The sequence below is a fragment of the Scardinius erythrophthalmus genome (assembly GCF_964197995.2).
Source record: "Scardinius erythrophthalmus genome assembly, chromosome: 17".
In the NCBI taxonomy this organism is placed as follows: Eukaryota; Metazoa; Chordata; class Actinopteri; order Cypriniformes; family Leuciscidae; genus Scardinius; species Scardinius erythrophthalmus.
Genome location: NC_138237.1, coordinates 7,289,514 through 7,311,948, shown reverse-complemented (window position 1 = coordinate 7,311,948; position 22,435 = coordinate 7,289,514). Strand labels below are relative to the sequence as shown.

The window sequence follows — 22,435 nt, the reverse complement described above, 5'->3', positions numbered from 1 at the left end:
AGGTATTCACACAGTAGCTTTAGTTTTATATCAAATCAAAACTTTAAAAACCCATCAAACTCTTACCTGCTGAAATCTGTAGGGAGCAAGTGGCCAAACTCCGCTCAGAAGCATCTGAACTCCGTGGACTATTGAAGGAGGAAAACGCCACTGAGTCCAAAGAAAGCGCAGAAAGTTCTGGAGAAAGCGATAGCCATGGAGACTTGCACCAAACTGTGAAAGTGCTTCGCTCAGAAGCCAGAGGTCACCGAAAGATCATTCGAATGCTAAAAGAGCAGCTGCAGCGAAACTCTGCCTCTGATGCTGGAAGTCAATTCTACCCTGAGATTATGGTCAGCATGGCCAGCAACATGGAAAGGAAGCAACCGGACCGTAAAGATTCTCAGAGAAGTGCCAACACACTGGAGAAAGAGAACAAACAAAGAGAAAGAAAAGAAATGGAGGAGAAAGATGAAAAAAGAAGGCAGGGCCAAAGCACCAAACCCAACAAGAATCAGAAGCAACACGTGGCCAGACATTCAGTGAGTATCAATCAAACAACTTACATTTATGCTGCTGGAATAAGGGGGAATGTGTGGTCTAATGGTTGGTAACCAAAAAGGTTGTAGGTTCAAACCCGGCAAGAAGCAATTCTGCCTGAATCTTCATAAGAATCTATTTATGATGCTTCAAATCAATACTGAGAGTGCTCAGAAAATGGACAAGCCCACTGGAGCAACTTGAAGTTAAAGACAAAATAGTGATGGCTCATTGCTTGCAGGGATGGAACAAGCAACCTTCCAATTACCAGCCCTAAGCTTTATCTAGTACGGCACACTAGATAAAGTGTGGCGTACTACATAAAGTACGGCCCTTCTTCCCATTTCTTATTGCTTCTAGTGTGGAGATGCATCCAAACCTGATTTCACTGCTCCTTTGTCTTTTCCAAAGTATCTTATCAGTAAAATAATGTTCTTTGTTTCAGGCGAATTTAAAATCTCGGCTACCAGTACCTGTGAATCCCAGTAGGAGTTCTGGGCAGAGTTCTGAGGATCTGAGTGAGGTGATTTCAGACCACGTTCGCCTCAGGAGCAAAGACCTGACTGGTGCAGAGGAGTCTGATTACAGCACTGACAGCAAGATGTCTTCGAGCTCAGCTCAGCACGGACACCTCGAACTAGACCATATTGACGATGCTAGGCTGAGTCCAACCACTGGAACAAAACAGAAAACTAACATCAGACAGAACGCAGACCAGGATCTGGAATCCGAGCTCATGGCGCAATTAGAGTTGCTGAATCAAGAATGCCAGGAGAAAGAGGAGCTAATCTCCCGCCTGAGACAACAAGTCCAGGAATGGGACGAGCTACAGGCGGAGCTACAAGAGAAGGACAAGCTCAACCGAGAGTACCTGGAAGCCCTGCAAGCAGCAGAGTCCACTATTGCGTACCTGACTGCTTGCAGCCTGGACTCTGAGTGTGGAATCGGTCAAACAGGAGATGTATCGGTACAGCGTCAGTGTGCAGAACTTCAGAAGGCTGTTGAGGAGAAAGACAGACTCAATGCTCAGCTCTTGGACTGCCTAAACACAGCGGAGTCTGCCATCGCATCACTCCAAAATGTAGACACCACAAGCAGCCAAATAGACCAAATCCCTGGGCAAGCAGACACAAAGATTCTTTGTGAGAGGCTGGACGACTTGATTCGACAGGTCAGAACTTCTCAGCATAGTGACGACAGGTCTAGAGTCCCTCAAATCCCAGAGGTTGGTCCGACACCCAGACCTGATTCTGACCTACGACGACAAGTGGACACAATGCAGGAGTCACTGTTGCAGCAGTGCAAGTCGAATGCAGAGCTGCAGGAGAAGCTCTGGACTTCAGAAGCAGCTGTTAAAAAGTTGAGTGCAACTATCGCTGCCATGCACAACAGCACACCTGCAAGTCTGGAGGGGAATTGCACTCCCGGATCACAGGAAGGGAAGGTTCCCTCATGGCAAAAGCAACAGTTGACTGACTGTCTATGTGAATGCATTAGAGCTGCTGAAGGCGCGGTCCAGTCTCTTGTAGATGTTTGTTCGAAACCGAACCAGTCTAATGTGGAGAACTTGTCCGATTCAATGTTGCAGCAATGGCTGGAGAGGCTTCAGCGTGCTCTGCTGGAAAGAGAGTCTCTGAATGACCCAGTCTGCACTGGGAAACGCCAACAAAAGACGAGCACGCCCATTCAGAACCTGGAGAGCTCCAAATCATTACAGCAACAGAATTTTCTGGAATCTGTCTCTTCACACCAGGATCTTCATAAGAACCTCTTGATGCTTCTTCAGATTCTTACTGAGCGTGCTCAGAAAATGACCAAACTCGAGAAAGAGCTTAGTGGGCTTGGCAAAAGATTAGGAGGTGCAGATGCACCTGGAAATGAAAGTCTGGAGAGGAACGGCCATGTCGAAGGCTTGCAGAAGGCCCTAAAGGAGAGGCAGAGGGCATGCCGGAAATTAGAGGAGAAACTGGCGACTGCTCAGTCGATCATTGCTTTGCACAGCTCTAACAAGGACAAACAATCTGATCAGCACAAAGGTGAGAAAAACAGTCAGTTTAACATTAAAGATGCTGAAACTAGCTTGTTTAAAAAATTGTTTGCATATGTGCTTTTTTTTTGTTGAATATCAAATTTGATACATCAGGCTTTTATGGCTTATATATAAAGTATAGTGAGAATATGGAGCTCATTCTCAGAGGAAAAAGAACACCTACATTTTGTTTAGAGGCCCAAACTGAGCAAAAATATGCAGTTTGTCTAGTTGCTGATATTTTATATGGACAAAATGTAAGATGAAATTCTGATAGCTTGTGATGTAAATCAATGAGATCTTTATTAATATTATAACAGACTGCTTAAAACGCATATAAAAATCAGTTGTAACTCTATCTCCAAATAATGTCTTGGTAAGATGATATTTTTATGATGAAAGCTCTGAAATTTTAATTGTATGGGGCAAAATATATAATGCAATGCAAATACAATGATGATTGAGAGATAATAAATGTTTCTCAATGCCTGATTTGATGCTTAAATTTTAACATTTTTCAACCAAAAAAAAATATTTTTTTTAGTTGCTTCAGTCCAGCAAGTGTTCATCTTTAAATATTACTAACAATATAAAGGTTATTCTTATATTTACTTCATAAAAATTGTGAAAGATTTCACAGCAAAAAGACCACGACCTGAAGGTTTTTACAATTATAATAAAAGGCCTTTTACTTGCTAAAAAGTATAAACTATCAATCAGAAGACAGAACATTGTGTACAACAGTTAAGTAAAGTTTTGATAATGCTGAGGCCTTAGAAATTAGCATATCAAATATGAAACCGCAGGCATTATGTTACAGGAAAATGTTGTGTTTGTCTGTATGGGGACTACTGTTCTCAACCCTGCCTGTGTGCTCTAGCGCCCCCTGGTGAACGAGATGATAAAGGGGTGCAGGTGGAGGCACAGGACCTCGGGTACGAAACAAGTGGAAGGAGTGAGACGGAGGTGGAGGGCAGTAGCACAGGTAGACAGGGGGAAAACACTTTGTTTTAATAAGACTGCATGTCAGGGTTTCTGCATGGAAAGGGAATTTCAGAATCTCTATTGATAATCCATGGTTTGCAAACTGTTACTGACTGCATGCTCAGTTTATGGTGATCACGTCACGTTTAGAGATGATGTAAAGAACTGAAAATAATATTATTATTTGCCAACACTTTAAAATAAGTTTCCGTTTGTTAACTGCATTAGTTAACATGAACTAACAATGAACAATTCTTCTAAAGCATTTATTAATCTTGATGTTGATTTCAACATTGTCATTTACTAATACATTATTAAAATCAAATATTATTTAATGGACCTGAGAAAACATGAAATTACAATGTAAATTGTATTTTTACTTAAGTTAACAAAGATGAATACAAACTGCAACAGATATATTGCTCATTGTTAGTTAATGTTAGTTAATGCAGTAACTAATGGGACCTTATTGTAAAGTGTTTCCCATTATTTACTCACTTCTAATACCGTTCCAAACCATGACTTTCTTTACTCCGTGTAACACAAGCATTTAGCAGAATGAGTGCTGTTTTTTTTCCTACGGGTAAATGTCACGAGGGTGAGTAAACAATGACAGAATAAAAAAAATTCGGTGCACTTTTCTTTAAACCTTGGTTATATGTTTGTCAGCATGTATGTGTGTTCTTTAACATGGTTTGCATTACTTCCTCCGCATGACCAAACCATGTTACCTATCCCTGTTTTAATAATGTTACTGATATGGCGTCTTTCTCTGGGAACTGCATCTCCTTCCTGTTATTAATGTCTATTTTTCTTTGTCCTCTGTTTGTTTTAATGTCACTATCAGATGTGGACGGTGTTTTGCGGTTGGTTCCTTCTCTGTCTCCTGTCCTCACGGGCACTCGGGACCGATTTTCTCCTGACATTACCGCATCCAGCCCCTCGTACCCCAGTTCTCCTGGCCTGAGTTCACCTCGACTCTCCGACTATCATGCCGACCCCACCATGCACATCCAGCAGCTCAGGTCACAGATCGAAGGACAACACAAAGTCATCCAGCAGCTCCAGAGACAGCTGCGGAAGAAGTCTTTGTCATCTGAGCTCCTGAGTGTGACCTCTGACCCCACAGCAGGTGAAGAAGATGAGGATACGAAGATCATGAAGGCTCAAATCGCCCAACTGAACTCTGAGCTGGAGAAAGAGAAAAGCCTGAACAGAGCCAGCCAACCAGGCTCTCCATCCAGGTAACCTTCATCAGGATTTATTCTTCATCTTGTGGTTTATTTATTGGTAACACTGCATATACTTACATTAAAGGGATATTTCTCCCAAAAATGAAAATTGTCATAATTTGCTCAGCCTCATGTTGTTCCAAACCCATAAGACTTTGGTTAAGCTTTGAAACACACATTATCAAATGAAACCTGAGAGGTTTCTGTTCTTCCATTTTGAATGTCTAATTAACCAAAACATAGAAGATCCAAAAAGTTCATAAAGACGTTCTAATTTGAATCAAGCATTTTAATCCAAGTCCAGCAGAATTAATTTAGGTTTTTTATTAGGGCTGTAGTCAACCAAAGAAATGCTTAGTCGACCAAAGTCCTGTCCTGCGCAATGATTAGTCGACAAAAAAAAAAAAAAGACGCGATGTTTTGCATTTTGATTGATTTTTTTTTTTTTGACACCTGGGATCCCGTTTTTAATTTAGGCTAACTTAATTTCGTTTTTCTTTATTTAAATTTCGTTTTTCTTTATTTAAATTTCGTTTTTTCTTTATTTAAATTTCGTTTTTTCTTTATTTAAATTTCGTTTTTTCTGTATTTAAATTTCGTTTTTTCTTTATTTAAATTTCTTTTTTTTTTCTTTATTTAAATTTCGTTTTTCTTTATTTAAATTTCGTTTTTCTTTATTTTAATCTACCCTTTTACTGTGTCAGTAATTTGTTAGTCAGAAAAATATTAGACTTAAAAGTATTGCTTTAGTCAACAGACTGTGTGCGTTTTATATCAGTGTCCGTTCTCTGAGAATATTTCCTAAGCCCTGCTCGCGTGAGGTGCGCCGCTTCCCGCTCGCGCTGTTCTGTAGTTTACTATTAATTCTGAACGTGTCGCGTCTTGCGTGTCTGTCTATATTGCACCAAATGTGACACTGCACTCCCTTGTGAAGTCGATTGGATGAACGGTTCTCGAAACAATCAAAATGCAAACGGACAGACAGACACATAGAGATTACTACCTATATTCCTTACTGAGCGCGAAGCAGCAGTGCAGCAGCCACAGGTGCGGTTCCCGAGTGTTCTACGTGGTGCGCTAAACTGTGGTGCTGTTACAAACTAGCCTAAATTAAAGCATTTAAAGTTGGGGATAAAACATAGGCTAATTATATTTAGAATACAGTAATATATAACTGCTTATAAAGGAATAAATATCAAGGAGTAAATCAATGAAAATTTCTTTATTGGTAAAAAAAAAAAAAAATGCAACTGGTCGACCAATGAGAATGCCAGTCGACCAAGACAGCATCGACCGATTAGTCGACTAAACGACTAAAGTTGACAGCCCTATTTTTTATGCACATATACACTCACATACATAGAGCGGATCACATACAAGCTTCTGTGTTTACAATATGTGCAGGAATGTGTGTGTTGATCATTGTTTAGATGTAAATAAAAGGTTAAATTAAATCTGTTCATTATATAAAGCAATTGTATCTCCTCTCCAGGCTTGGTTTAAACTGCTTGATTCATATCACTTAATTTTATGATGCCTTTATGACCTTTTTGAATCTTCAATGGTTGGTTACCTGGACCTTTAAAGGAACTCGCCGACTTTTTGGGACTTTAGCTTATTCACCGTATCAGAGTTAGATAAGTCCATACATACCCTTCTCATCTCTGTGCGTGCCGTAACTCTGTCTGACACACCCACCGCTAGCCTAGCTTAGCACAAAGACTGGAGGTAAATGGCTCCAGCTAGCATACTGCTCCCAATAAGTGACAAAATAACACCAACTTTTTCCTATTTACATGTTGTGATTTGTATAGTCTAGGGGTGTCCATGGTTAACCGATTAACCGTTAAAAATTGCGTAACCGAGTGAAACATTTTGCTCGGTTAAGTGGCGTCAATGGTGTGCATTGAATTTAGTTGTAATACATTTTTGCACCGCCAGAGACCGCTAGACCAGTTTTCTAATATGAAGCGGGCAAAGAAAGCGCGCGTCCGAGAATGAAGGCTGTGCGCGAGCCAGAAACAAATATAGTCAGTCAGTATCCGCGCCACTGATCGCAGCACAATAATATCTGTCTGCAGAGCCGCAGAGCCACAGCTTTACACCAGCAGTTTTACCCCGCGCATGCGCAGTTTCATCACAACAGTTTTACCCGCAGAGTCCGTTTACCGTTACATTAACCCATACAATTTGTATTATGCATTTCCTAAACATGTACTTGCTAATCAAACACTTTATATGAACAAACTACTAATCTATAAAACACAATCGGTCTTCCGACCTTTTACTGTGTTGATATGCGCGAGGGAGAGAGAGCAATACAGCGCTCGTGTTGTTTGAAGGCGGTGAGAGTGCGCGCGCGCGCGGCCGGGGCTCTCTCACTGTTTGTTCTTATGCGCCCTGTCCACTGATCTAAATAATTAGTTGTTACGACGACTTATTTGTTCCCTCGTTTTAATAAATCGTGGACACGTTGAACTATTTCCCTCCCTCATTTTGATTTAACGTGGCCAAAAACAGTTTGATACTATTAATTAGTGAATGCTAAAGACCTATATTTTGTGAATTGGTGAATATTCAGGTGAATTATTTCGTGGCCACGAATTAATAATAATTATTAAACTGTTTTTCGTCCCTGTGAAGATAGCTCTTCAGTGAAGGCCGACTACAGCTTTTTATTCCTTTTTTTTTTGTGAATTGGTGAATATTTATCAGTATCAGGTGAATTGTTGTGGCCACGAATTAATAATACCTCAGCACGTTTTACAAGCCCCTTCTCGATCGCAGCGGCAACGAGCACTTTGATCACTTGATTTAAAAAACAAAACATTTCAGCGCTAGATCGCCTAAAAAAAAAAAAAAAACGAACGAAATGAATGCTCTGCTAGTTAACTGAAGATGTTTTGTTTATTTGTATTGGTATTCATGCCGCGAGATGTTTCAAAAGTGGTGACAATATCGACCTTAGAAAATAGTGGTGGGGACATGTCCCACCCGCAAATTTTGCCTATCTCGGGGTTGCGGCGCGCACACTATGGTTAACCGAGTATTAACCGCTAAGGGCCTCGGTTAACGGTTAATGAAAAACTTGAAAACGTGCAGCCCTAGTATAGTCACATCGTGTACAAATAACAAGGTCATGAGACACAGCCATCCTCTAACCGTATACATACTGGGAACTATATTCTCAGAAGGCCGAAGCACTGCTACTACTGGTTAGAAGATGGCTGTATCTCATGTGACCTAGTTATTTGTAAAGTCCCAAAAGTCGGCCAGTGTTCCTTTAATGAGGGAAAAGAAACTTCTCAGGTTTCATTAAAAATATCTTAATTCGTATTTCTAATAGGTTAAAACGACATTAGACTGAGTAAATGATGATAGAATTTAGATTTTTGGGTGAACAATGCCTTTAACTAACAATTTGTTACAGTATAACAGTATACAACATTAGTTAAAATAAAATAAAAATATGAATTATTAGTTCATGTAAGCTTAGTTCCATTAAATAATATGAACAGATACAACTTTTGATTTGAATAATATATGAATAAATGTAGCAATTTACTGAGATTAATAAATGCTTTAGAAGTATTTTTCATTCTTACGTCATGTTAACTCGTATAGTTAACAAATGAAACCTTATTGTAAAGCGTTACCTATTTGTTAAATGTAATCTTCTCTCTCTCTCTATCTGCAGAATTGAGTCTCTGGTCCAGTCTCAGGCCCGGGAGTTGTGTGAGCTGCGGGAACAGATCCGTGTGTCTCGTGGTTTGGGTGTGGAACAGCGTAAACAGCTGCTGGAGCTCAGAGGCGCTCTAGAGGAGTTACTCCAACCCAGTGAGATGCACTCTGACCAGGGTCTCCAGCTCAGAGAGCAGCTGGACCGCAGTCTGAGCCTGCTGGAGAAACTAGAGCAGGGTAAGCATACACAGAAACAGGGAAACTATGCACCTCATGATCCTATCCCAAATCTTGACTTTTAATATCAAGTACATTTTTTAATTTTTATTAAATTACTTATTTAACTGCAAGTTATTTTTTAAAATAACTGAATTAATAATAAAAACAATTGTATGTTAGGAATTATTATATAGCTTGAAACATGCAAGCAAATATAAAGGAATGGCAACAAAAAAACACATTTAAGCAAAAAGTGCTTTCAGTATCTGAGAGTGTTTTAAATATATGCAAGTTTTCCAGACAGAGGTGTAATGTGTATGGAAGCTGCTTGTTTCCGCCACTGAATAATAAATAAATAATAATAATTGCGACTTTTTATCTCAGAATTCGGACTTTTTTTCCTCACAATTGCGAGATATAAAGTGGCAATTCTGAGAAATAAAGTCGCAATTCTGAGAAATAAAGTCGCAATTGGGAGATATAAAGTCAGAATTGCATGATATAAAGTCGCAATTGCGCGTTATAAAGTCAGAATTGTGAGATATAAACTATTCTGAGGTAAAAAAAAAAAAAAAGTCTGTTTTTTTCCCCCTTAGAATTGGACTTTATATCTCACAACTGTGAGTTTATATCTCACAATTCTGAGAAAAGATGTCAGAATTGTGAGATATAAACTCGCAATTATGTGTTATAAAGTCAGAATCGCGTGATATGAAGTCGCAATTGCGAGTAAAAATGTCAGAATTCTGACTTTATAACACGCAATTCTGACTTTATATCTCACAATTCTGACTTTATAACACGCAATTACTACTTTATTTCACGCAATTCTGACTTTATAGAGAAATAAAGTCAGAATTGCGAGATGTAAACTCGCAATTGTGAGATAAAAAGTCGCAATTATCTTTTTTTTTGTGGCGGAAACAAGCTTCCATAAGTGTGGGATTTTTTTAATAAAAAAAAACAGTTTTGCTACTTGTAATAACTGAAATAAAAGAAAAATATACATTTTTAAATATAAATTATCAGGATTTCTGATTTTCATTTAAAATAACTAAAACTGAAACACTTTTATATGTGTTTTCTGTTTCCCTTTAGTTTCTACAGGAGGGCCTGGTATGGATAATGAGGAGGGAGCGGAGACAGAAATAAAGCTCAGGTGAGAACCGCTTTCTGCTTTTATATATGTTAAGAACGATGCCCTGCGATAGAGTCCTGCACTCCCGCGGGACCCGACGCAAAACAGCGCGGTGCGGGACAAATTTTAAAAGGTCATTGCGGGAGCGGGCGGGATGATGAAGGTGCACTTGCGGGTGCGGGCGGGCGGGATGATACGCTGCACTCCCGCGAATTAAATATGAGTGTAAAGTAAAATATATAAATGATTAAAGTAGCGAACATACTTTGTAGTTGTGAGGGAGATTATGTTTGGCAGCAATAAAAACGTTTTAAGCAGCCTAAACTTGGATGTTGTCGTTTAGGGTAGGGCGGAGCCTAATCTCACGCACACTTGTTTAGAGACAATTCCTTCACGTTGCTCCGTGTTCGAATTCGAAAGCTTCAAGTTCAAAATAGACAGCATGGACGAGGAAAAGAGCACCTCTAGTGCTTCGGATGTAAGCACTTCTCTAAAGAAAGGCACATTTAGGCTACTACAAAACAAATATCACGAAACATCAAATCAGACATTTGGCAGTCTTTTTCGGTTGTGCATGATGGAGAGGGGAATCAACTTCCTTTTACCTGCTGCCATAAATGCCAAAAGGCGTTAACATACAACGGACCAGGGGCGTCGGACTGGGGGGATAAAGGGTACCGAGTTCCCAGGGCCCGAGGCAGGGGGGGGGCCCTTAGAAGTCAGTTTTCTATACATACATATACATGCACTAACATTTGTATAGCATTTATGTACAAATAAAAAAGTTCCTGTGCAAAACTAAACTTGTAGTTAGGCACTGGTTTGGTATAAAAAAGTCATTTTCATGCTGTGCAGGGCCCCACCACCCCTCTCGAATCAATGTAAATGGTACGACCCGCAGGTCAGGTGCTTCTGCTACGGACCCGCGGTGAATCAGTTGATGAGAGACAGGAGGAGCTGGAGTGAGCTGTGATAGGAATTAGGAAGACAGGGGAAGAGTCATGTCTTTCCTTAAGGAAGGAAAATAAGGGGCTCAAAAACGAAAAGAAAAGAAGATTAAAGAGAGAAAGGCAAATGAGGGCAAGCAGTTACTCACTCAGTTTTTTGAAAAGAAAGGTGAGCTCCAAATGCATCATCGAGCATTGACATTGTTTTAACATAAATATCTACTCCAGGTAGAATAGCATACATTTATCTTCGTACTCTGTTTGAATAATATACCAATACTTTATAGTATCACACCCTACATACAGGGATGCAAACAGCGCGCTTTTCGGCACCTCGCGCTTTTTTCACTTCAGTTTGGGTGACAAAGTCATCTGAGGCCATTCCATAGCCTAATGTGAGGGACAGATGTCGTATTACATCATTAAAGTTTACGGAAACTCGTTTTCCCTCCTCTGCGGCTGTCAATCTCCATTCAGTAACAGCTAACTAACGTTATTCAAACAGCGCGCGCGCCTCTGCCGGTTACAGCAGGATGCACGGTAAAACTCTCCAATATGATACATTATAATGCTTGATCTGTAGAGAAAAGGCTGTGGATTGGCATAAAATGACTTTATTTTGTTGGAGTTTGTTGCTGTTTTTAAACGACTCGCTACCATGTGCCTGTTAGATCACAAACAGCACAAGGACTATGAATCGGCATCAAACGCACAATAACTGGAATTTAAAACTGAAGAAACAAATGATCAATAAACTGTTGGAAAGATATACACTAAGATTTGTGCGCTCGACATGTCTTCGCTTTGTGCCGTGAACTTTTAAATGCACACTTGCTGTGACTCCATGTCGCTTTGAGCACATCATTCTGCACCCGCGATGCGCATACGCGCTCTGTTTTGAAGCGTTTTATATTATCATGGTTTTGCGCACTGAAAGATTATTAAAAGCCTATATTTTTTATACCTAGCCTGCTCAATGCATCTAAAATAAGCATAATTTAATTGTGTATTATTTCTGTGTAGTGTAGCGTGGGCTATATAAACACACTTCTAAATTCTTGACATTAATATATAAATATAAAATTGAGAAATGTAGCCTATGATTGCCTGATTGAATTTTATAAGAGTACTAATAACAATTTGTTTTTATTAACGTGTAGATTTGATAAAATTACTGTGCAGATTTTTTCAAGAATTACTTTTTGCTGCTGATTTATAGGCCTACACTCAATAAGTTTAATAAAAATACATAATACATTTATGTAATATTTAAAGGCGTTAACTGTAATCTTACACTGCAAAAATCAGATGTTTACATGAAAACACTGTATATTTCCCTCCATTGTCAAAATCTAACACCCGCAAAAACATTAGCGCCTATTTTACCGCATTGCTATGCAAATTAGCTCACGCACGCTCTTACATTAAGTACAGAATTGTTCTCAGTTTAATGCACATCTTAATGATTGAAAATGACTTATTTTAAAAACGTAATTCAAAGACTGAATGTCTAGTTTGGCGGTTAGTGTACCCTGTAATTCAATAGTCTGCATTTATTTCTAAACAGACAAATAATCATCAATTAACTTGTACTTTTGACAATAAAACAAAAATATATTAATCAGAGTGTGGCTTATTTTGTTTACATTTTAAGTGTTTTTATGATAAAAATGCAATACGTATCTAAATGCATTGGTATCACTATGGTATTATGGTACGGGGGCCCAGCCAGATGGTTTGTACCCAGGGCCCAAAATTTGGTGCTACGCCCCTGCAACGGACGGACACAAATCGCATTTTTTTTTCCAAGACCTTTCGTGAGACAGTTCGTGAACATACATCCTGCCTGCCGTCTTGCGGGCATTTGCGGGCGGGAGCGGGACATAATATCACAGATGCGGGCGGGAGCGGGACTAAAAATAACAAATCTTTGCGGGAGCGGGCGGGAGCGGGACTGAAAATTGTGTCCCGCGCAGGTCTCTACCCTGCGATCTAACAAATACGAAAATCTTAAGGACTCCTCAGAATCAGAATGAACTTTATTTGCCAAGTGTGCGCAAACACACAAGTATTATGTAGTAGATGATTAATAAAACAGTATTAGTATGCATATGCTTGTGCTGTAGTTTTCACTTGAGTCAGTAGCTACTATTACCCATTAATCCAGCTTGTGTTTGATGCTGTAGTCTTTGGCTTCCTCCTGACAGTGATTGTGAGTGTGTGTTGGAGGAGCTGCAGTACCTGCGCTCTCAGCTAGAGGGCGACAGAGAACAGCAGCAGCTACAGATGGTTTATTTGTGCAGACAGAACCAGAATCTTGCCATTAGTACACAGCATTACATTGACCTGTGAGTGCTGCCCTGCTGTGGCCCGTGTGCAGTGCAGTGTGTGTGATCTCTGCAATGAAACCTTTCTTGGAGTAATTGAAGATTTTGTTCTGTATTTTTGTTCTCTTTGGGTGGTGGTCTTCACAGCTAGATTTAGGCTTCATCCCAATTCATATAATATTCATACTGTATAGTATGCAAGTTTATGATTAATCTGTCCCAAATTACTCTACCTTTCAAAAGAAACGAATGCTTTTACTCAGCAAGGATGCATTAAATTTGATCAAAATAACAGAGACCTTTATAAAGTAATTTCTATTTCAAGTAAATGCTGTTCTTTTAAACTTTCTATTCATCAAAGAATCCTAAATAAAAACCGGTCTCCACAAAAACTAATTTCAATATTGATAATAATCAGAAAAGCAGCAAATCATCATATTAGAGTGATTTCTGAAGGGTCATGTGACACTGAAGACTGGAGTAATGATGCTGAAAATACAGCTTTGATCACAGGAATAAAATACATTTTAAAATATATTCACATAGAAAACAGTTATTTTAAATTGTAATAATATTTCACAATATTTCATTGTCTTTTTGATCAAATAAATGCAGCCTTGATGAGCAGAAGAGACTTCTTTCAAAAACATTAAACCCAAAACTTTTGACGGTAGTGTTTATTTTTTTAGATTAAGTATGTTATTTGGCAACAGCAGGTTTAAAATGAACCTGTTAAGTTAATTTTTGCTTATGTACTATATGCCACAAAGTTAATGCATATATAGTAGTAAGTAAAAGTAAAGGATTTGGGATTAATCCTCACTTTTTTACAGCCTAATTTCCTTATATTGTCTTGTGTGGTATTGGTGTGTTGATTAGCGGTTAGTTTTGTCGTGTCCCTCTTTTATTTTTTTTAGACAGTTTCGTTCTGTCTGTAATTATTTGTGTGTCTTACAGGCTCTCTGCAAAACTACAGGAGAAAGACCGGCTCATCCAAGCTCTGCAACATCAACTGCGAATGCAAGCTCAGAGAATGGATCAGTGCTCAGACTCCGAGATGAGTGACAGACTGTCCAATGATGGCACCTCATCCTTCCAGGACAGCCCCCCTGCTCGGCGCAGGCAGACCCCCAGCAGAATGCACACAGGTAACACTCACCTGATCAGGTATTAAGGCATTTCATTTGTTTGTAAATGCACCTGATTGTATCCCAACTAACATCAGAATTGGCATTTCAGCACTTCATCACGTACTTCCACATTGCATTTTTGAGAAACATACGTAGAAAAGGAACAAACGTTTGTAATCCTCGCACACAGAAATCCATCTTATAGATGTGAGATGCAGGGCTTTTCTTTTTAAATACACGATTTATTAGACTATCGATTTAACTTTTATTGTGCTATCACGTTTATTTTTCCAACCCACTGCTCACAATTGAAAGCCGAACTCAGAAATAACTTGTATACATTAGGCAGGCAATAATATAAAGTAATAATAAATAAGTAAATGAATGAATGAAAGTAACGGAGCAGCGGCCAAATCAGTCAACAGGTCCAGTCGGGTTCGACATTTATTTAATACTAATTTTATCGGGTCTGGTTTTTCGTTTTAAAAAAAATTATATTTATGCACGTCAGGGTTGGGGATCTGCCGCATTAAGCTATACACGTTAACTATATCTCACGAGTTACTTTGACTGCCTTAAAATAAGACTTCCTGTTTAAGACAAATTGGATTATGCACCTTCTGCTCAGCTGCTCACTCTGTGTCCTCCGCTATATCAAACTACTGTATATCGATATAAACCGTGTTGCCTCATCCTATATCGTTTATAAAATATATATGAATATATCGTACAAATTCGATATACCACCCAGCCCTAATCTGCGATCCTGTCAGCTTAAGTATTTCGAGTCATGAAGTGAAACGGCAGAAGCCGAGGCTGGTGTCCCGTTACAGGCCCTTAGAGATGCATTATTCAGTAAGCACTGTTTTCTCCTCTGCCCTCCTGTTCAGAGCCCTGAGCATGTGTGTTGTGTGTGTTGAGTGTTAAGTATCATTCAAACGGATAGATTTTGCTCTTTAGTAAAGCATTCAGCACAAGATGATGGACTAACTCTCATAGCATTACACTAGTAAACAGAAGGAGTTTGTTACTCCTGATCTCTCTTCAGAACAGCCTGGTTCAGGTTTCCTTGCAGCTGGGACACAATAGATGGAGAGATTGGAGATGTACTTCGTGAACGCGTGATGGACTAACACCGTCTTTGCAGTTTGTTTAGTGCTAGCGTTCTTAGAGGCGAGTTGAGTGATGCTTAATTGTCATTCAGACCGTATACATGTTCGTAAAAGCCTAATTTGTGGTAGTGCTGTGGTAGTCTACTGGATTACAGTTATACTGAGATCTGGTGTTATAGTGAGACCAGGTCTAGGTTAACAGTGGCTCAGCTTTGAACATGAGTGAACAAATTATGGCCCATAATGCCATCTCTCGTAGCAGATGGAGGAAGGTGCTAAAAGCCACCAAAGAGGAAGGTAAAAACCAAGTGTTACTCTCTTCTTGACTGCCCTGTTCTTCATTCAAGTGGTGCTGAAGCCTTGTTGTCTTTAATTATAGGTTAGGGATAAGTAACCGAATTTGATGTTTAAAACAGTGTTATTTTAGTATTATTCATATACTAATATAGAATTTATTCATATTTTCAGTTTACTTTTACTTTTAATTTTTTGTTGTTTTCACTTTTGTCATTATTGTATTAAATATTTCTATTAAGATTTAATTTGTCTTAATTTTAGTTTTAGTAATTTTAGTACTTCAACTTGTTTCAGTAAAATACTGGGTAATTTTTTTTGACAGAAATTAATACTTTTATTCAGCAATGAAATGTACAAAAGTGTCAGTAAGAACATTTGAACTTTTTATTCATCAAATAATTCTGGAAAAAAATGTATCACAGTTTCCACAAAAATATGAAGCAGCCCAACTGTTTTCAACAATAACAATAATAATAAAAAGACAATAAACATTAATAATCAAAATGTTTCTTGAGCAAATCATCATATTAGAATGATTTCTGAAGGATCATGTGACACTGAAGACTGGAGTAATGATGCCAAAATTTCAGTTTTGATCACAGGAATAAAGTTTAAAATAAATTAAATACATTTTTTGTATTTAAATTAATTTACGGATCTTGTTTGTTCTTGTGTGCATTTGTAAATTACTTTTTTGTTGTTGTCTCTTGCAGGCCTGAAGGCAACCAATGGCGATGCTTTTACAGATATGGGGCCGGTGTCTGGGGGCGTGGCTGATGAAGGGGGCGTGGCTGATGCTGGAGAGGGGAGTGTCCGAAGGCTACAGTGGGAGAATGGGCGTCTGCAGGAGCAGCTGAGAGGCAGCGAGGAGCTGAACGCTACACTTCGTAGTGAACTGGACCTCACACGCTCCATCCTGGAGAACAACCCAGAGAACCAGACCGAAGACAAACAGCCGGAGGAGCAGCAGCAACAGAACATGCCGACGGGCAAGACTGTCAACTCAGGTAGAGCTCACTGTGTGTTTGCTTGTGACCTTTGGTTGCTCACACTGGATATCTCTGCCCAGAATGAGCTCTCATCGGTCCAAAATCCACATAACTGTACAACTAAACATTCTAAGTTAGTATAACATTATTTTTACTGTATCGTATTTGGTATGCAAATTTCTAAGTCCTCTAACATGATCAAAACAGCTGAAAAAACTTGTACACAATCTACTAGCATTAGCATTCAATAAGCCTTCAGGTCATGTTCCAGTAATATTGTAAGTAATATTTCAAGATGAACACTTACTGGACTGAAGCAACTTAGGTTTACTTAATTATCCATCGTTTTGCATCGTTTTATTAGAAAAATCATGTTAAAATGTGAATATCAAATATGATCATCAGGCTTTTGAGGGAGGTTTATTGGTTCATCTCTCAATCACATCATTGTAATACATTGCATTCTATGTTTTGGCCCCGACAATAAAAAACTTCAGAGCTTTCATCATAAAACTCATAAAAATATCATCTTCCGAATCCTAAGAAATTTTATTGGGAGATAAAAACTGATATTTATATGCATTTTATGCAAGTAGTTTTTTATATTGTTCTAAAGATCTCATTGTTTTACATTTACAAGTTATTAGAATTTCATCTTATTTTTTGGACATATAAATAACATCTGGACCAAATGTAATGTTTTTACCTTAGTTTGTGTCTGAATAAAATTTAGTTTTTTTTTTTCCTCCTCGAGTATGAGCTCCATGTTCTCACTATATTAGACTATATGATCCATAAAAGCCTGATGTTTCAAATTTGCTACAAATAAATAAATGAGTTGGATTTGACTGACTATTATTTCATATGACATTCTTTAAAGGGTTGTGTTCTTGGTTAGGACAATGTTAATGAGTCCTTACAATGTGCTTATGTTATTGAGAGTCAGAAATCTTTTACATTATAATACATAAGTGCATTGTTATCTCTCTCTCTTGTAGATCTGTTAGCAGAACACCTGCACGAGATCCGAGCTTTGCGTCAGCGTCTTGAAGAGACCATCAGAACCAATGAAAGACTCCGAGAACAGTTAGAAAGAAAGTTACAGGAAGCTGAGAAAGACTCAGGTGAACACACACAAACTCATACAAATTGCATGTTTAAAGATGCTCGCAACGCTCCTAATATCTTCAAATCATTTAATATGTATATGTGTGATCAGCAGCCACTAACATCTTCATCGCTGGTTCTGAGGATCAGACTCACATCAACAGTGAACTTCACTTCCTCCTGACCCAAAACCACACACTCAAAGAGCAGCTCAACCAGGGAGCACGAGGTAACTAACTCTCCCTAAGGGTCCTGAAAAAAGACTTGAATTAAGTTTCATCAAATTTAAGGCCATAAAAGTCTTAAATATTGTAAAGGGTATAACAAAATTAGTATGGTATAACTTGAAGTAGTAAAGTGTATGCATTTCAAAATAAGAGTTGCACACAAGTGTATTTCAGGCTTGTTTATAATTAAAAGTCCTGCATTATACATAAAATATTATATTCTGTTTACTATCGGTATTAACACAAACTGTTTCTGGTGTTCAATTCAATGTAAACTAATGTGGTTTCTCTCTGGGTTGCCCCGTCATAGGAAGGAAAGACTAAGATAAAAGTCTTTTTATTGCTTTTCTTTAAACGCATTAATTTAGTTTCAGCAAAATTCAAAATCGATCGAGCTCTAATTTAGATGTATTGATTTATTAGCACATACTTAAACAGGCACAGATGTATTGCTATTGGTTTAAGTAAAAGAATCTGAGATACATGATTTATTTTGGGATTGTTTTATGTTCTGTATTTGTGCAGGTCTTAAAATTGTCTTAAATTAGATTTTTTAAACTCTGCAGATACCCTGTCTAATCTGTTAAAACTGCTACTGGATGTAATCTTGTAGCTGTTGTCACAGGTGTGTGTGTGTGTTAAACAGATAAACAGAAGGAGAACGATCGCCTGAGGGAAACGTTGGCCCGCCGAACTGCTAAACTGGAAATGAGCAGAAACGAGTGTGAAAATCTCAAACAAGAGAGAACTCAACTACAGGACAACCTGTACAGGTAACACTCACACACAGCCTCATACGGGACATCCATCTACAGAAAAATATATATGTGTTTCCCATAAAAGAGATCAGCCGCAGAAAGCAGAGGTCCAGTATCATGTAATGTGTTTGGTTTGTATCATGTGTCATTCTCAGAGGGCCTGTGTAATGAGTTGTTTTAATTATTGCAATTATTTGTAATCCAGGAGATAAATGTGTGGTTCGCTAATGAGAGTTTTATATTACACACACACTCATTATGTCGTCCCTGAATTTTTTATTTGTTGCACATCAGTGTTTCCTACACCCCCATTTACTTTACAAATGAGTATCTTTTAACTACGTACGGCCAGTTAATATTTAAACGATTTAAAATCTTTCAAACCTTTTACAGCATTTTTCAGCTGCTAAAAAGCCAGCTTTGAGTCCAGTTTGATTTTTAGTGAGTGTTTCGGTTGTTAATAGGGATGGACAATGTATCGGCCACCATATCGGTATCGGCCAATATATTATTTCTAATACGTCTAATACAGCCAATATGTTATCGACCCGATAAGTAAATTAGGCCGATATATTAAAGGATAATGTATTATTTTCTTTTTCAAAAACAAAAATCATTGATGAATTATAAATAATAACTAGACATATTTTCTCATAAACAATATGGTTTAATTAAAATGATTTCATGATTGTGTGTTCATAGTCTGTTCCATTTTGTTTATCTATTGCACATGCATTTTTATTTGTGTTGTTCATTGACTATTTTTTATTTCTTTGCAAGGCAATAGATTTTTTGTTTTGTTTTATTTGGCCATTGGAGTGTAAAATTAATTTTAAAGTGAAGGAATCTTACTCTGGTTCAGTATAGGCTACTGTACTGTATATGTGACCCTGGACCACAAAACCAGTCACATGGGTACATTTTTTGAAATTGAGATTTATGCATCACTTGAAAGTGGAATAAATAAGCTTTCCACTGATGTATGGTTTGTTAGGATATGACAATATTTGGTCGAGCTACAACTATTGAAAATCTGGAATCAGAAGATGCAAAAAAATCGAAACATTGAGAAAATCGCCTTTAAAGTTGTACATTTATGTTCGAGATTGTGCTGCATTCACTCACAAAAATAAATGTTTTATATATTTACGGTAGGAAATTTACACATTTGGTATTCTCAGAATACTTTTTGTTATGCAACAAAACAACAAAAATAACGACTTTATTCAACTCTTCATTTTCTTCTGTGTTTCTCTGAGTGAATTCACGTAGTGTAACAGCGCAGCGCTTCTGGGATGTACATCAGAACGTAGGCTCACTATTGGTCAGCATCACACGCATGATCAGCGTCGGCCAATAGTGAGCCTACGTAAACTAAGCCTTTAATGCAGGAAGCGTTCTGACCGATTCTAGTGACTCAGTTATCGTTCTGATTGATTCTCTGATTGAGTGAGTCAGTTGTTAATGCAACTTAATTGTTCTGATTTAATATTATAATGTTGTCTAAGGACATATTTTTTGTGCATGCATTGATGTGAGCGTGTGTGTGTTTCAGGCTGCAGTGTGAGAACAGTCATCAGAGGCAGCAGCTGTGTGACACCCAGCAGGTCTTGCAGACCGTGCGTGTGGAGCTACAAGTACAAGAGCACATGAAGAACTCCACGCAGACTCACAAAGGTACATTCACACGCACTGAACATGCTCACTAGGTCTGAGACACAGCTCATAACTGTGTGTGTGTGTGTGCAGGAGAGGGCCGTGGGTCTGATTATGAGGGCGGTTCAGCAGTGGATATGAGCGAGCTGCTGAGTGAGATCAGACAACTGCGCGTTCAGCTGGAGAGAAGCATCCAGATCAACACCACACTGAGACAGAGACTAGAACAAGAGCTACTGACCCGCACTGACCACAAATCAACCATTAACATCAACTACCTGCTGCATAAAACAGGTACACACACCAACTCCAGTATCACACTCGATGTCTTTATGGGAAATGTGTTATTTCTAAAGCAATAAAGCTGATGAGGCTTACAGTGGTTTTACCATGTGAAGGTGTGTTTAAACCACTGTAACGCAGTGGCAGTAGCAGGATAAGGAAGGGTTCAATAAGTGGTTGCTACTGGTACAGGCAAATTCATGAAAACTAATGTCTTTCTTTCAGATGAAGCTGGTAAATCAGATGTTCTTCACTTACAGACAGACGCGTCTAGTGCGGCACATGGTACATATCTTTGTCTTTTCTCTCATATTTGTACGTTTAATAAGATGCTGATCAGTTCATCAACAGATTTAAATTGCAGTGATGAATCTAAAGAGTGTCCTAAAATCAAATGAACAAAATAAGAAATTATATTTTGCTTTAAGAAAATATAGACTGTTTAGGTTCATGGTAGTAGGGCTGTGTATTGGCAAGAATCTGGCGATACGATACGTATCACGATACATGGGTCACGATTCAATATATTGCAATATATTTCGATACTGTGCATAAGGCGATATATTGGGATTTTTTTAAAGTAGGACTATAATTTTAGAAAAAATTATATTTAATAATATAAAAAATACATGATGTGCATAAAAGTCAAAGAAGTTTACTTTAGGTAAACAATTCAGTTCACAGAAAATCAGACTGCCAGTTTGGTATTGTGCTTCACAGGTTCTTAGTGAGCAAATTTTTATATTTCTCAAGTAGGCCATAATAAAAGAAAATACATAGCCCCTGTCACAATACAAAACAACAACGTGAACTGGACGAAAATGAATGAAAGTGAACAAAATGAATGTGTCATATAGGCCTATTGAAATCAGGTTTTTATGTGATAAAAGATTTTAAAAGAACTGGACGCGCGAATGAGGCGAATTAGCGTCTGCCGCGCTAAACGCCTCATTCGCGCCACAGGACCTCCAGACGCGCGTAAACGCGTCTTTGCATTAACTTAACATTGAAATCACGACGCTCTTTTCGCGTTTAGTGTGAACGCAGCTTCACGGTGCGCGTCCACTACAGCGGCAAAACTACGCTCGGTGCCGCTGGCAACGCTGTAACGTCTCCGCTTTGGGGTGTGTGTTTTTTTTTTTTTTCAACACACGGACAGTATAATCATCATGCACGCGATTACATTTAGAAATAGACAAGCTTTGTTTCCAAATGCACCAAGCAAAGATCCTTTCAATTTTATAAACCCAGCCAATATAATAACAATAAACACATCCAAAATAAAATATTTAACATATAAACAACTGCAAAGCGTCTAATTTGTAAACAAAATGATTTACGCACTAAATCCATCATAAACTGCCGACCGCGTTTTTCGCTTGATATTTGCATAAAGTCGAGAACTGCCCAACCTTTTGACGCTCTCACCGCTGTCAATCCCAAAATGCACTGCTGAGCGTGAAGCTCGACTTCCATGAATGAATTGAAAACGCTTGCTCCGCTCACTCCGTGCCAGTGGACACGCACCGTTCGGCGAGCCTTTTAAACAACATAAACGTGAACCACCGTCTTACCTTGAATATTTTTGGACGTAAAAAAAAAAAAAAAAAAAAAAAAATCGATATTGCGTTTTTGAAAATCGATACAGTATTGCAAAATAAAATATCGCGATACTCATGTGTATCGATTTTTTCTTACACCCCTACATGGTAGTATTTGTTTTAGTGCCATTTTCCTGATTATGAATCAAATAATCATTATATATATATATATATATATATATATATATATATATATAGAG

General features: G+C 38.3%; 1 protein-coding gene across 9 annotated transcripts in view; it reads left to right on the top strand.

The window, feature by feature from the left end:
* cdk5rap2 (CDK5 regulatory subunit associated protein 2) overlaps nucleotides 1–22,435 on the top strand; it is a 50,025-nt gene that overhangs the window by 23,478 nt on the left and 4,112 nt on the right. For 3 of the 9 annotated variants that reach the window (XM_081390136.1, XM_081390131.1, XM_081390133.1), the window contains exons 31-44: nucleotides 83–521; nucleotides 965–2,555; nucleotides 3,429–3,533; nucleotides 4,380–4,776; nucleotides 8,462–8,682; nucleotides 9,763–9,823; nucleotides 14,034–14,224; nucleotides 16,329–16,622; nucleotides 17,603–17,728; nucleotides 17,824–17,940; nucleotides 18,585–18,711; nucleotides 20,252–20,373; nucleotides 20,446–20,646; nucleotides 20,860–20,919. In XM_081390136.1, coding sequence (XP_081246262.1) covers nucleotides 83–521; nucleotides 965–2,555; nucleotides 3,429–3,533; nucleotides 4,380–4,776; nucleotides 8,462–8,682; nucleotides 9,763–9,823; nucleotides 14,034–14,224; nucleotides 16,329–16,622; nucleotides 17,603–17,728; nucleotides 17,824–17,940; nucleotides 18,585–18,711; nucleotides 20,252–20,373; nucleotides 20,446–20,646; nucleotides 20,860–20,919 — 4,052 coding nt within the window. The remainder of the gene's footprint in view (nucleotides 1–82; nucleotides 522–964; nucleotides 2,556–3,428; nucleotides 3,534–4,379; nucleotides 4,777–8,461; nucleotides 8,683–9,762; nucleotides 9,824–14,033; nucleotides 14,225–16,328; nucleotides 16,623–17,602; nucleotides 17,729–17,823; nucleotides 17,941–18,584; nucleotides 18,712–20,251; nucleotides 20,374–20,445; nucleotides 20,647–20,859; nucleotides 20,920–22,435) is intronic. The other 6 variants (XM_081390137.1, XM_081390132.1, XM_081390139.1 and 3 more) reach the window with 3 other exon arrangements.